Genomic DNA, 15,567 nt, shown 5'->3' on the forward strand with positions numbered 1-15,567 from the left:
TGATGTAAATATATTCATATATGTATTTATATGTATATTTATTTGCAGTATCAATTACTCATATGTATAAATATAAATTATTTTTAATAGATCATTAATATTAGTTAAAACAATAAATAATTTCAAGTCTTCTCATTCATTTATATACACAGTCAACTAATATTCATTCAAAGAATTATTTGTTACCTGGTCATCTTTGGTAATAAAAAGATAAATAAAATGAAAATAATGAGAAAATTTTTGTTGTTCTTTTTGTTCTTTGGTATAATTATAAATTTAAAAATTGATCAAAATAAGTTAAATAATTTACAATGTTTTAAGCGTTTTATCAATATGTCGAAGAGTCGTTTCAGGCACAGAATCCTTGAGTGCTTTTCTAAATCCTTCACAAGTTGATAATTTTTTAAACATCTTTTTAGCATGATTTCTAAAGAAAAAAAAAATTATTATTCCATTTAATTAATATGTTAAATTTTCATTTAAACTTGCAGAGTAATTAATGAATTACCTAGCATCTAAGTTTCCGTCCATCAAAAGTTTAGCTCCAGAATTAAATAATTTTTCTCTAACATCACGGGGAAGACTCATAGCCTGATTAGGTCCTATTCGATCAACAATCGAGTCCAGAAGTCGTGCAGTAGCAGCCCTCACAATGGCATTTTGATGACTAGCAAATTGGAAAATATTCGTGAGTAATAGTATGTAGAACGTTAACAAAACTAATTACCTGGCACCGCGATTAACGATAACCATGATTGTTCTCTGAGGTGGAAGATGTTCTATCATACGGTCAAGTGCTATATTACTATCAGCCCTAAGAAATCTGTTGGTGTCTGCTGTTCGATGTAGCAAAGGACTCGCAATATCATCAAGATCCTAGAATAAAGAATTATTTTAATTACGTTTTTTTTTGTTTTATTTTCATTGCATGTTAAAACAATCACCTGCTCTACAGAACGTGCTTGTGATTCAAACACGTCAGCAGCAGCTATACAAGCTGTTCTAGCCACCTGAGAACGCAAGTTTCTGATATGCCGACCTAATAATCGACCTACTATACTTGGTGGACAGGTGTCTAGTTGTTCAGGTTGCTGTCTAGCAATCGATGATAATGTTTTCAGTCCCTTCATTGTCACTTCCCTAAAAGAAAAAAAATAACATTAATTGAGCTTAAAATGACGTGAGAATGACAAAACTTATTTCATAATAATAGATATTTACCAGTCATTGCTTTCAAGCTGGATAAAACATTGAGATAAAATTGGTTTCGATTTTCCTAATGTTTTTTCGACATAGTTGGGTTGTAGTGGTGTAATTTTATTGAATCCCGTTTTTACTTTTACACGACTTCGTGGCAATTTTGATGGCTGTTTCTTTGGTGTTGCTATTCCATTAGCCTCAATCTGAAATTTGACTTGACGTTAATGGAGAATATAATATCACTTAAATTTTACGAAAAATTTGACAAAACGTACATGAGTTTCGGCAATTTCTACTTCTGCTTCATGTTTACTTGCACGGCTTGGAGCCCTAGATATTTGTTGGACTGTTACAACATGAATTTCAGTGTCTCCAAACTGTTTGTCATTCTGATGGATCTGTGAAAAATCCAATATCATTAAAGCTCAACTAACAACAACAGTAATAATTGTGATGATAATCATAATGATGATGACAACATACTTCAGAAACAATTTCACTCGTAAAGGATATATCTTCGTGGTCACTTGATCTTGCTGAAGGAGGATTTGGGTCATGAATAATCGCACAGGAGGCTGAAGTTTCCTCAGGGGACTGCCGGATGTCGAGAGGCTGAAAGGTGGCTTCGTGATACTCAGCCACAGCTCGAGAATGAGGTCGAGAATGAGCAGCAACGACTATCGACACAGTATTCATAGCTTCGTGGTTAGATTCCTCATTTTTTTCTTCATCCTGGAATTCTTCTTCCTGGTCTTCCAGGAATTCCGGTGGGTTGGAAAAAGTCTCAGATTCTGCATTAATGGAAGCTCTCGACTCAATATTGATCTTAAGCTCGGTCGAATAGTCTCGATCGAAAGCCTAAAATATTAATGATAATCAGAATGATAACATTAACCAAATCCCATCATATATTTTAATATTCGCTTAAAGTTATAATTATGATTATGATGATGATTATTATGTGATTTACCAAAGATATATCCGGTTCGTCTCGATCATCAAAAGCAATTGCTTGAATACCACCAGTTTGTCGAGGAGTTGCAACTTTGTTCAGAGCTTCATCGATCGAACCGCTCTCATTAGAAGCAGCTGAAGAGCCTGAGGGTGGATTATGAGTCCGAGAATCATCACTATCAATTTCTCTACTTGAAGGAACATCTTCAGAGCTCGTTTCTTTTTCCAAATCAGTTGAATTCGTCGCACTCGATAGTACATTCGCTGATATCTACAAATTAGAATCATTATCATCAGAGTTTGCTTTTATGACTTTCATTGATACTTATTTCATCATCTTCTTCAGATACCTGCTCAATGGAATTACTCCGTGATGGATTGGATTTATTAGTAATGACATCAAAAGATTTTTCAGCCGAAGAATCTTTTCTGCTTTCTTCGTTGACCTCTTGAACCCTCAGTTCGTTGTCTCTCTCGTTAGAGGAGTCACTTGAGACGTCATACGATTCCCGATCGCGACCTTAGTGTTAGAGGGAATTGAATTACATGAGAAATCGAATTACCAACAGAAGCGAAGGAGAAATTGAATCAATCTCCTTGGGCTTTGTCGCGAACCCCTTACTACATTCTCCTAACTTGTTTTATTACGTTTCACGACGGCTGTCTCGCCAAAGAATTTAATAACAAAAGAAAATAGAATGCTTAAAAACTTCTGAAAAAACTATTATCCCTAGGTTTAAGCAATTTTTTGTCATTTCAGCCCAATGAAATTCGAGTTCGTCGACTCGGTCGTTAGAGACTTGACCAGTAAATTATTGATTTTCTAGGACACGTAAGCCTACGATTGTCTCGACTATTTACGTGAATACATATATGATGCTATTTACCGGACCCAGAGGTTAAGAACCTCGTGCTCTGCTTTTATAGATACACTCTACTTCGATCATGAACTCCTCACCCTTTACTTTGCAGCCATTATTTTCTGTTAAAAAATTCATTAAGCTCCCAAATGAATTTTAAAACAAAAGCAAAGTAAAGTAAAGCTTTCAAATGAGTACTTTGTTTATCATAAAGTATTTTCATAAAAAAATTTTAATGCTTTTACCTATAAATGGCGATATTCGTTCTTCTAAATCATTGATCTGATTATTGAATTGTCCAGAGTTACGTTGATTTTGTTCATTCACTTGCTCTTCTTCTTCTTCTTCTTCAGTATTAATTTTGTCTCTGTAATAAAAACAATGATTAATTAATGAAGTTGAAATAGCATGTGATTAATTTATAAAATGATCATTTATCAATGATGATCCTACGTGGATTCTGTGCATGTGTTATTCGGCGTTATAGAAATGACAGGAGTGGTAACAAGAACTGGAAGCTCAGTTATAATGGAAACTTTGTCACTACTTTCTACGTCAATAGATTGTCTGCATCGGAAAACACAAGGGCAACAATAAAAAATAGTTTTTCTAATAACATCAGCGTCAGAATAAGTCTTCATTTCAGAGGAAGCTTCATCCTTAGGTAAACCAGGCCATATGCAATATTTAAAAATCATGATAATTAATAATTTTTTTTTTTTTCACATAATTGTAACAATTACTTCATTGTACAAAGAGAATCGATCCAATTGTCACCTGGCATAACGATTGAATTCGACCCATCACATATTCTCACATAATTGATTTTCTGTTTAGTAAAAAAAACTAGGAAGGCCTTAGTAAATAATTGGACTCAAAGACGCAATTGTACATATTTTATTGAATAATTTTTCTTTTTGCTATTGTCACTGATGCACATTGCGTTAATCATGATACCACACAACCGCGGAATTTTTCAATAAAACCCTTTCATTATTTTATTCACAATTAGATTAATGGTGAATGTATTACACCATTAATTTAGGCTGCAAGAGTTGGAATTCTCTAAGAGGAAAAACGAGTTAGACATAAACGGAGCAGTAAAACACGCACGACTGACCGCCTGTAAGCGTCGCGACGCTGACCACTGGGGTTCACCCCACGTCTCCTTCACCTTTCCACTTCGTCAGCTTCTCCCTCTTTCAGTTCTCTTTGTTCCACCTGTGCGCACTTGAGCATACAAGTCCAGTTTTACCCTCCACTTAGAGCTTGGGAATGACCACTGACTTACTACTTCAGTCATTCTTACCCTTTATTTTGCTCAAGTATCAACATTTAACATTGAGAATTCTTAACAAACATTAAAAGTCATTCTTGTTTTCTTTTCAACCATAAATTAATTTTATTATTCTGACCTTAATAAATAGTTGATGATTCTTTTGCTATATAAAAGCAATATAAGCTTCAATTAATGTATTTTATTCAGTTCAATTATTACCTTGATAGTTTTTTGATACAAATGGTGTTTGAATTTCTCGAACAATCGATATTACTACCAGCAGACACACGCGAATTTTCCCGGATGTGTTGAAATGGAAAATCGACCCTTACGATGAGACCAAAAGAGTTAGGTGAATTATTCAGTGAAGAGGAATGTACGATAAGGAGTTACGAATTCAATATAATGGCTCCCGCATGTGTGTATTTGCAAGGAAAATGTAATCGTTCAATAGCTCTGATGTATATTTGATAAATTTTTCAGCACCAATGATAACAAAACGCAAACCTTGACAACACTCTATAGACTATTTTCTAAACAACAGTTCTACAATGTACTAAACATCTAATTCAATAACTCAAACTTATCCTTGAATTTTATTCAATTATAATCAATGATTAATTAGGTCAAGGATCCATTTATTTTAATATCTGTCGCTTTGATGTGACAGCTAAGTATTCACTTATTAATTTCCAACCACAGGCCTATCATAATTAGGGTTATATGAAGTTTATCAGATTCGAATATCTTATAACTTATAACTTGATTCATACTGCTTGTCATGTTGGGTTATAATTCTAGATGATCTAATTACTTAATGGTGTGGAAACAAAAATTACAATCTAATTTTTCTCTAAAACTTGCTCTTCTAAATGCTAAAACTAGTGAAATAATAATTGATTATTTACGTACGGACTCATAAATTCTGCTCTAAATATCGTTGAAGAGTTGGAAATCGTTCGAGATCGTGAATCAGGCTTGAAAGAAAAATTGAAAAAATTATTTTCAGTTATTTTATCAAAGTGAAATGTAATTTTACAATCCTCAAAGACTTACCCTAGATGGAAAAAGTTCTTTTGGTTTAACAATGGTGGTTTGAATTATACTTTTTTTCCTGTAATTATGGTTTGGAGTGGACCTAAATTGATAGTGAGTTTTTTTTTTACAAATAAAAAGAAAGTTATACATTTTAATTATTAATTATACTCGAGAACTAACTTACAAGTTACGAAATGGAGAAATTGGCGACGGTAAGTTCTCATTCCATGAATTAGAACCTGGCCGAGATTCCTGTTTAATTCTATCACTCATGTATCTCCTGTTTATACTTTCATCGCGTGGTCCTGAAGCAGTTTGTGGAGCTGATGCTGATGTTTGATATTTCTCTTCATCATTAATAAGACGACGTCTCCTTTGATATGCTGTACTGTGTCTTACAACAATATTACGATCTCCAAACTGAGCTATAGGAATTCTTGATTCAATTCTAAATGTATTATGAGGTCTTTCTGCATAAATTTCATCCATCCTTCTATGAAAATTTTCTTCGGTCTTCCTTTGCTTCATTATGACGTCTTTGTCGTTTTGGAGCAAAGATAAATTTACAACATCTGAACCATAAGCATCTCCAAAGTTGTCAAGTGGATTTAAATAAGGCGTTAAATTATTTTTTAATCGTAGTTTAAAATCACTTTGTATTTCTGGAAGTTTTGAATAACTTTTAATACTTAAATCTCCATCGCTGAATGTTTTTCTATAAAATGACAGGTTACCGGTAGAAGTTGATAGACTATTTTGGTTATTCTCGTGAATTTTTGAGTCAGATGGATTAGTTTCATCCTAGAAAAACATAATCGTTATTTATAGTGTTGATAAATAATTATCTGTTTATTCAAATAACTAATTAAAAAGAGCTCATTTTAATTTACCTAACCTGTTACCTAATTGTTACGTATTTGTCACAGACTCGTGAATTATGACAATCGAATAATTAACAAAAGAAAAATCGTTCCACGAGCGAATGTATTGATTTAAATTTATTTCATTCTAAGAATTAATTAACGCCAATAAAGTTTATTGGAAAACAAAATAATTATTGAAAGAACTTACTTTGTATGGAGGTGAGAGTAATTGCCAAGCTGCAGTTGCAGCAACATTTATTTCTGAGCTTGAAATTTTTCTCGTTTCACTTCTGAAAGGATTTAATAAAATTATTGAAGTCGTTCATTTATCATCCAAGATGTTCACAAATTAAAAAGTTAATAAATTACTTTTTGTTCGCTGATTTATTTAATCTAGCTTGATATTGATTCATAGGAATTATTTGACCCCTTGGTCTACCAGTACCAGGTGAAACTGATCCACTTCCAGCAACAATCCAATCTACATCGGGTCCTATAAAACACAAATCAATTGGGTAATGCATTTAAGATATGGTGATTAGTTCTAGTAGAATAGAAACTTTACCTGCAGCGATTTGGATAGTTGGAGAAATTTGTAATCCATAAACAACAAGTCCATCAGCCGAAACTAAAGGCAGTGATTTTCTAGCCAATCTTGTCTTGATAGCAGCAACCATTTCTGGTCCTTCTTTCAATTCTTTAGCTGCCCGTTGACCAGCTTGAAGGACTTCCTGCGGTGAATTTACTTTGAGTTAAATATAAAGCAAGTAAACAAGTTGACGAACAATAACAATTCTTTGATGTTACCTCAGGCTCATAAATTTGTGCAAGTACTGCGAGAGTATCTAAAGCTGCTTGTCTGACTCGCCTTTTTCTATCCCCAACCATCAAAGCTACCTTATTCGCCACATTTTCTACTTTGAACTCAGTACTTGGGAAAGTAACCAAAGAAAAAATGAGCAATTGAAGAGCATTTTCTCGAGTCTATATAAAAAAAATATTCACCAAATGATTAATGCTAGTGAGTAATTAATTTCAAAAGTATATTTTAAGTATTAAAAAAATATTTGAAGATAATTATTTGAATATTTCACTTCATTCTAAAACAATCGTAAATGTAATTGATATTATTTTAGATTATTTCAAATAACAGAGAATACTCTGTTTCTATTCGACATAGTTTAAATAATTAACGAGCTTTATGAAATGAAAATCTATTTTATAGCTTTTAATTGACTAGTGAAACTTTATAATTCTAGAAGTATTTGAAGTACACAATATTAATAATTTAATTAAATATTAAGTACATTAATCTCGGAAATGATTTTGAACTTGTTCAAACCTAAAGTAGACAGTTGACGTAGTAATTCATTCATTGAATAATTCTGCGCTTTTTATCGATTTTATAGAGTGGAAATTTAAGTTGAATATGAACTTTATGTGAATATTCATAAATTATAACGTCTAATTTTATTTATTATGATGATAAAACCTTTGCCTTAGCATTTTCGGCGTTAATGCAGTAAGGTTGAAGCAGTTGCTCAAGGAAAAGAGCTGGTCTTAGTCGTAGCATAGCAATTCTTGCAAGTTGTGCAGCATTTGGACCACCTTGTCGAGCTAAGCCCCATGCAAGTTGAGGCAGTCGAAGTTTAAGGGCTTCCTCTGACACCCCTGCAACTACTACCTGCTCGCAAAGATCTATTATTTAATACACCATCAACGCCATCATTCATTTAACATAAATTTATAGTCAGTAAATTGAATATTATAATTTTATTTCTAAGTACTTTTTCTTCGATAGAAGTTAGTCATGATCAACTTTAAATGATGATAACTGCATTTTTCCAGCAAGAATATTTGGATTATTGAGCCAGTCTTCATCAAATGAATGATTAAATTGAACGTAGGCTTACCCTAGCAACAGCCATGCCTGCTGCAGCCACTCGACAGCTTCTTTCGCATCCCAAAACAGCATTCAATAGAGAACCAAGACGTGGTTCAATACGAATCAATGCTGATGAAGTCCTTAGAGCTGATGCTACTCTCTCAAGACCTCGAACCCTCGCTCTCCAATCTTCCTGTTGAATAAATAATACCTTCAATGTTGTTGCTATTCTACCTAGAAAGCTTAAATCTACGTGGAAAATATGGTGGTAATTTTCTTTATTTCTTGAGGGATAAATAAAAGATCAGATAAAAGGAAGTCTTATAGCCAACTGCTCTGCAGTTGAATTATTGTTATAATGTACTTGGATGAATTTGCATATTGCACTTGGTATAAGTACCACCAGTTCCTTCTTGCACGCAACATGTGCCTCATTATACTTTTGTTTTTTTTTATTAAACGGAAGCGCGAGGTTTATATTAAATTTTTTCATCTGAAAAATGAATATTTTTTGATAATAAAAAATGAAAACTTTCTTCAGTGACGAGAAGACTCTTTAAATGCATATGTTAATAGTTAGCTATTATCCGTGATTCATATTTATTACAGATAATTTAACTCTGAGTTTTTTTTATGATAAATTTTTAGTCATTATTATTGATCTTTAAACGCCCCCTAAAAGATTTAATCTCCACGCAAGTACAGACAGAAACCAGGTCACTCATAAGTGAAGAAAACGAAAAATTTAAATAAAGTGAAAAAAAGTTATATCCATATCCATTAAATGCTTTTACGAAATAATTGATTTTACGTAATTTTTTGAGTCGATTGAAATAACAAATTTAAACAGATGAACAGCTCAATTAGTATGCGAACAGATCATTGCTCCTTCAAGGTGAGCTGCTCATTGTTAGTCCAAACCAGTCGACTCATCCGGAAGGTTTTATTCTTAGCGACTTATAAACTACACGAATATTTCTCTTGAGCTCTTGTAATAACATTAAATATTAAACGAATTTAATTCGAGTTTGATTCTTTATTTAAATCAGTTTAAAGTGTAATTATCTTCAAGATGTTGAGAAGATGTCGAACAATGAATTGTCTTATTTTATTAATAATTTCCTTTATTTTGGTCTTCATTTTAATTAGTAAACCGTTGTCTGATAATCATCAAGAGAATAGGTTGGAAGTTGAAAAGTTGTTGTTGGTAAGATAATTTTTTGTAATTCTCTTGTGCATTTAACTAAATCACTAGGTAAATTACTGCTTTTTAACACTTAGCACAGGTGAAATTGGAGCAAAGAAATAGCCAAAGAATTTTAAAGATACAAACGACTTGTAAGAAATATAACTTGGGAATTTATCATGATGAAAAACGAAATCAAGAGTACAAATATCCTCCTGCACCTCAGTATGGAGTCTTTTATATTGATCAGTAAGTTGAGGGGTTTTTATGGTACTTTCTACTCAATTCCAATTCACTAAAGTAATTGTTTTTTTTTTAAGAGTTCATAAATTATCCTACTGTCCAATTTATAAAGCTGGTAGTACATCGTGGCTCTACAATATGTGTCTTTTGATGAATGTACCAGAGTTAGAATTAAATAGCGGTAGAGAACAATTATCCACAATAGCCCGGCGAGTTATGCCCCAGCTAGATTTTCCAGAAGTCGAGAATGTCAGTGAATTGTTTTATTTATTAGTTATTTATGAATAACATTTATTTACTTAACACAATACCAAAGGTTACGCAATTATTTATAATCTCCAGGCTATGTTGGGAGCGTTGAAGCTTCTTATTGTACGACATCCGTTTGAAAGATTGTTGAGCGCTTATCGAGACAAACTCGAAAACTCTGTTGCCGGAAGGGAGCATGGAACACTACACTTTTATCGTAAATATGGGGCGATGATTGTCAAGAAATATAGAGGTGAATTTTATTTACTTAATTGAGGACACAGTCGTTATCATTATTACACTTATTTCTAATCAATAACTCAAAAGTAGAATCATAAACAACCGGCATTTTTTTATTAATTGAAGCAGTTGGAAAATTTTTATTCACTTTTTAATTCAATAAGGGGAAAATGGAGATTTTGATAATAAATCAACGTTTATATAGCAGTAAATTTAAATGTTTGAAAATTATACTCGGTACTTATTTAACGTAAATAGGAGCATAAAAATAATATTTCGTGATAATAAAATAGAAATATCCACCTTTATAATTCAACACAAAGTTCAATCGTGAAAGAAAAGACGAGCTTTTAAGAATTTCCTTTACTTTGTTTCTACAATAATTTGAACTAATTTTAATAAATGCTAATTAAAGTCTACTTAACAAGTTAACTAATTGTTGATTCCTGTTAAAGCGAAAAACTTGACTTCACAAAAGACTAATGAATATATCAGAAAGGAAGGAGTACCAGCCCCTGCTGGAATTGAGCCTACTTGGCAAGAGTTTGTGGATTATTTGATAGACACTGACTTGGCAAATTATGGAGATGATCACTGGATGCCATATTATTTATACTGTACTCCTTGTTCGCTTAATTACTCTATCATAGCAAAGGTAAGCAAACTTTTAGAAGAATCTTATTATTAAGATGATAAGAAATTTATTTTAGGTCGAGACTTTGCAGCAAGATCAAATGTTTATAATTAAGAAACTTGGAGAGGAAGACCAGATTCAACCAAAATGGCGACATAGCGGAGGAGAAATGAATGCATCAAAGATTTACTTTCGACAATTAGACAGAGGAAGGATTGATAAATTATACAAGAAGTTCAAACTTGACTTTGAAATGTTTGACTACTCTCTTGAAGAATACTATTCGTATGCATCATCGTAAGTCTTTGACAAGTAACTGCTTGAGAAAGAGAATATCAAAGAAATTAAAGAAAGGAGAAAAATACACAATCTCTAAGACATATTGAAATGAATGAATGGACTGAAGAAAATAATGTTTAGAAAGTGTTCACAAACTGTCTGGTGCATGAATCGATCGACCCACTTTCAACCCCGGCTCTACATCAAAAGGATTTTAGCGGAACTGTGATTCAAATATTCTTGCGACGATCGTCATCATTGCATGCTTAACTAAGCTCTTAAGAATGTATGATTAATAATTACTGATTATAAGATTAGATATGGTTATATCACTTTCATTCTTTCCCTCTTTAGACTAATGTTTGAATATTTAAATGTAATATTTCTCTTTTTTTTTCAGGGAGTAAGTGACCTCCTAATTTTTCCTAACTTATACATGAATATTAATTGTAATGAAAAGCACATATCGATATCTTACCTTATTGTGAAGATCATTTAGAACTTCTTGATCAACTATACCTAATTCCTCCCAATTCGACTCTTGAAGTTTACTCTCAGTATCATTACTCCGATAAGTTTTCTCATTATTTTCGTAATTATCAGGATTATTTATTGTTTCAGTTAAATCTGTCTCATTAGATTCATCTTTAATACCTTTGCTAACTTCATCCTTTATTTCCAACGACGTTGACTGAATTTCTTGCACCGGTGCAATTTGTTTTATTTTCAATGTCTCATTAAGGAAGGATGGAACATTTAACTCTATAGATGAAGGATCAGACAAAGTCTTTAACTCTTGAGAATTTTCACGCGATTGAATACCCTCGGGAGAAACTTCACGACTCCTTGAATTGCTTTTAACAGGACTTGAAAGCTCCATAAGAATATAGTTTCGCTCTTGTCGAGGAAAAGTTTCAAAGACTTTACGTGGTGACCGGGTTTTATCTTCAAGTTTTCTTGAACTTTTATTTTCGACATTCAAACTTTTACCTTTTTCTCTCTCTACTTCGTCAGTTTTCGAGTAATCATTGTGTAATTTTTTTTCCAAATTTTTCACATTCTTTTCACTCTTTGCACTTTCCAGTCTTGAAGTATCAATATTTTTATCAGGATGTTTTTTCACATCATTTAACATGTCTGACGATTCGCCGTTGGAATTTGAGGGAGTATCCTTAATTTTAGGAGTTTTAGTAAAGTGAATTTCATTGAATTTCTCTTGAGACTCATCTAACTTATTACATTCACCTTGAGCTTGTACTTTCTCACGTTTATGGCCAAGCCCAGAAGAAGAATGAACTTTAGTAGACCTTTTAGTCTTCTTCTTCGATTTTTCTACAAACAGATTTTGTTCTTTTTTCAATAGATTCTCGTCAACTTCTTCAAAGACTTCAAATGCCCAGCTTCTATCATTCTCACTCATACCAAAAACATCATCAATATCATTCGGTGACTGATGAATAGTTTGATTCACAAATGTTGAACTAGTCTTCATTAGTATACCTTTCTTGGGATTCAAACTACCGTCGTATACATAAATCTCTCTCTTAGGACTATTAGAAACCGACCTAGACCTTTTGGGAATATGCCTTCGGGGAAGATTTGGACTGCATGGATGGGATTGCGATTTCCCAGGTCGATAAAGAGGCATTTTGGTAACTGGAGAAACGGGAAGAGGGATTTTCGTTTGTGGCACTTGCACTTGAATTATTTCTGAATCATCACTATCAGGAGTTCTTAGTTTAATAATTTCACCTCCAAAGTGAACTCTTCTAGGTGTTTTTCGTCTCTCTATCCAAACGTCTTGAGGTTCATTGTCTAATTCCATTATTCTATCCCTTTCTTCATCATTTAATTCTTTTACCTTTGCTAAATTTAATTCATCAGCACTATCCATTTCAGAATTTTCATCTTTCTCTTCTAAAATTGTCATTGTTATTGCAGTTTCTTGATTTAATTTAATTTCAGTTTCTAACACAATTCTTGAAGGTGGTATAGTTAAATTATCGTCATTTACCATCGCTACTTCACCCATATTTTGGCAACTTTGAGATTCCCCTTCATTCAAGTTCTCTTTCTTCAACTTCTTCTTACTACTCTTCTTAACTTTCTTAGTCTTCTTAGGAGTGAAACTGATGTTGTGAATTTTACATAAAGCTTCAAAATCTTGTTTTGCATTTGGATGGCACTCAGAAAGGTAAGAATCAAACTCCTTTATTCCGATAATATCACGAATTTTGATGAGTGACTTTAAGACTGCTTCTTGAAGTGAGGACTGTACTAAATGATTAGTTAAGACAATAAGTACCATCCTCAAGCTTTGTTTTGATGGTTGAAAACGGTTTGAAGATGATGGAAAGAGGAGTGAAGGAGCACTTAATATTACTCCAAGTGCAATATTTGATTGACATGAATTTGTAACATCTTCAGAATTCAACCCTCGAGCTAAAATCTTTAAAAATAAAAAGATATTTTTAATAAAAGTTGTTATAAATGATTGAAATTCTTCAATATGAAAAAAAATCTTACAGTTTGAATAATATTATCTCGGTTCTGACTGCAACTGAGATAGACTCTCAAAGTATCTAATGCTCCTTTCCTGACAGCAGGAGCGACGTGTCCGAGATTATTAATAAGCTCGATGACAACTGGATCCATGAGTTCATCCACATCCTCTACATCCAGTGTCGGTAGGACATCAACTAATACCCTCATGGCATGTTGACGTACTTCCCATTCAGGATCACGAAGCCTTGCCAATATCTCATTGAATACCAAACATGTGTCCACATCCGGGGGAAATTGTTGCGTGCGAACCTATTGATTTGTATTGTTACATAGTAGTCTTGATACTACAATTATCCATTAATTGACAGTCGATATTAAGCAAATAATTATTTAATCCTCTACTAATTCGATTTATCCGTTATTTCCTATTGTACATTTGATTACATGCAGCTTTTATTACAACAATCAAAATATTTTTAGGTTATTTATATTAACTTTATGTTTTTGAATAGTAATGAAACACTTGAGATTAGGTAGTTGATGAATAAACAATGACTTACCACGTGTTCCCAAAGTGGAGTTAATTGTATTGGTTGTTCTGCCTGTTGTGGAACAGGTGTCATTTTCTGTCGCATGCGATGCTCAGTTGACGATGATTTCTTATATACCGGCGATGCGTCTGGTTCCGACACCGGTTCCTCTTGATGGGGCTGGAGTGGCCCCGTTTTTGTCGATCCCGTCATTGAAGATACAAATTTGTGTTGTCCGATACACTCAGACATACCTTAGAGATCATCTTGATGTTTTGCTCTTCGTCACATGGCTGCATAGTCATTGATCTTCACTACTTTCAAATATTTATTGGTTAGTTATTTCATATTAATTAAATCAGCTTTTCGTAACTTGATAAGATTAGTTTTTTTAACTTTTATTGATTAATCTGATTATTTCAAAAATATATGTATATCACGTGGCGTGAATAAACATGTCAAATACAGTAATAATATAGTATGTTGATGATGTAGAGCATAATATATTATAACAAATATTTTATTGAACGACAGTATGTCTGTACTTCTATGAAAATATTATATTTTCATTGAAAAAAAGAAAACATGATAGGAACTTGAAGTTTTATGCAATGTTCAGTTAGTAATTAAGGTTCAAGGTAGATATTGACAACCCGGAAACTTGGATGTTTTGAAACTGGTAACGTCAACATAAGCAGTGGAAATCGACATTTGTATTGGCATAAAAAATCAAGCAACAACGAAGGAAATTTCAAAGTAATTATTCAAATTTTTTCTACATGATATTTTTACAATAACAGCAGAGTAGAGTTGGTAAATTTATCTTTCAATCTTTGTGACATGAAACGGGCTAATCAAAACAGTGTGCACGAAAAGGTTTCGTTTATGTAAAAAAATATCCTTGAGTGTATCACTTATTTGATATTTCCTTCAATTTTTTATTATAATTATTTACAATTCAATAACATTGCAAATTGGTAAATATTTTATCAAAGTTATGATGATGATGATGATGACAGTGATATAGATTATGATGAAAAGGACGTTGGAAATGGATAAAGTGTTACGTGATATGATTAAATAATAACACACGTACTTATGAAAAATTAGCCGAGACCGCGATGCTTCGATTTGGCGAGTAGAAGAGTAAACGCGAGCACGACTGGCATGTGACTAGTAGGTGATTCCTTTCACTTGGTCACAGCAAGTAGGTGCGCATGAATATCGACCACCCCATCCCCACTCAAAGTCAGGGCGATTCTTCGTCAGTAATCTAGTGGTTTACATAAAAGACCCCTGAAGAATCATTGCCGTCTTCACTCGTACGGATTGCGGGTCTCTTCAGTCTCATCACCAACCAAAGCCGTCCTCTATTAGTCTTCTTGACACCCTTATAAGTCTACTTACCAAGAGAAGACTATTGAGAGGATTTCCTTGAAAGCTTTTCTTTGTATCTATATCCATTTTTTGTTACTTCAAACTGTAATTATTATAAAATATTCAATCATGAAACAAAAAGGAGTTGCTTCTAGGTACATGCTATATACCCTTGGAGGATAAAACGATCAAAAAGTAATTAAAAGTTGATGCAAATTAGTTGTTGGAAAGTATTTGGATTTAAT

The 15,567-nt window shown here is 32.9% G+C and overlaps 2 protein-coding genes across 2 annotated transcripts; one reads left to right on the forward strand and one right to left on the reverse strand.

Annotated features, from left to right (window-relative positions):
* Positions 1-4: 4 nt before the first annotated feature.
* Positions 5-15,110, reverse strand: LOC118068989 (uncharacterized). The gene is made up of 23 exons (XM_035086790.1): positions 15,042-15,110; positions 13,976-14,259; positions 13,437-13,724; positions 11,389-13,359; positions 8,108-8,272; positions 7,687-7,878; positions 7,002-7,178; positions 6,760-6,925; positions 6,564-6,687; positions 6,403-6,484; positions 5,516-6,132; positions 5,350-5,431; positions 5,202-5,270; positions 3,260-3,374; positions 2,505-2,674; positions 2,171-2,425; positions 1,684-2,058; positions 1,476-1,598; positions 1,222-1,403; positions 945-1,140; positions 728-876; positions 509-667; positions 5-427 (listed from the first exon to the last, which is right to left on the reverse strand). Exons 2-23 carry the CDS (start codon positions 14,195-14,197, stop codon positions 307-309), a joined length of 6,000 nt encoding a protein of 1,999 aa, XP_034942681.1. The 5' UTR covers positions 14,198-14,259; positions 15,042-15,110; the 3' UTR covers positions 5-306.
* Positions 9,135-11,118, forward strand: LOC118069081 (carbohydrate sulfotransferase 11-like). Its single transcript, XM_035086954.1, has 6 exons — positions 9,135-9,286; positions 9,366-9,514; positions 9,586-9,757; positions 9,851-10,010; positions 10,453-10,652; positions 10,708-11,118. The coding sequence occupies exons 1-6, from the start codon at positions 9,152-9,154 to the stop codon at positions 10,930-10,932; spliced, it is 1,041 nt and encodes a 346-aa protein (XP_034942845.1). The 5' UTR covers positions 9,135-9,151; the 3' UTR covers positions 10,933-11,118.
* Positions 15,111-15,567: the final 457 nt, after the last annotated feature.

Source organism: Chelonus insularis, unplaced genomic scaffold (genome assembly GCF_013357705.1).
Source record: "Chelonus insularis isolate UGA/USDA-ARS -01 unplaced genomic scaffold, ASM1335770v1 contig_404_pilon, whole genome shotgun sequence".
NCBI classification, from domain to species: domain Eukaryota; kingdom Metazoa; phylum Arthropoda; class Insecta; order Hymenoptera; family Braconidae; genus Chelonus; species Chelonus insularis.

Bases quoted from the DNA above. Each gene is read 5' to 3' on its own strand.
- LOC118069081 (XM_035086954.1), top strand. From the start codon at position 9,152: ATGTTGAGAAGATGTCGAACAATGAATTGTCTTATTTTATTAATAATT. The intron at 9,515-9,585 runs GTAAGTTGAGGG...TTTTTTTTTAAG, and splicing joins GGAGTCTTTTATATTGATCA to AGTTCATAAATTATCCTACT. The intron at 10,653-10,707 runs GTAAGCAAACTT...AATTTATTTTAG, and splicing joins ATTACTCTATCATAGCAAAG to GTCGAGACTTTGCAGCAAGA.
- LOC118068989 (XM_035086790.1), bottom strand. From the start codon at position 14,197: ATGTCTGAGTGTATCGGACAACACAAATTTGTATCTTCAATGACGGGA. The intron at 6,133-6,402 runs GTAAGTTCTTTC...ATGTTTTTCTAG, and splicing joins TACTCTCACCTCCATACAAA to GATGAAACTAATCCATCTGA. The intron at 2,675-3,259 runs GTAAAAGCATTA...TCTAACACTAAG, and splicing joins ACGAATATCGCCATTTATAG to GTCGCGATCGGGAATCGTAT.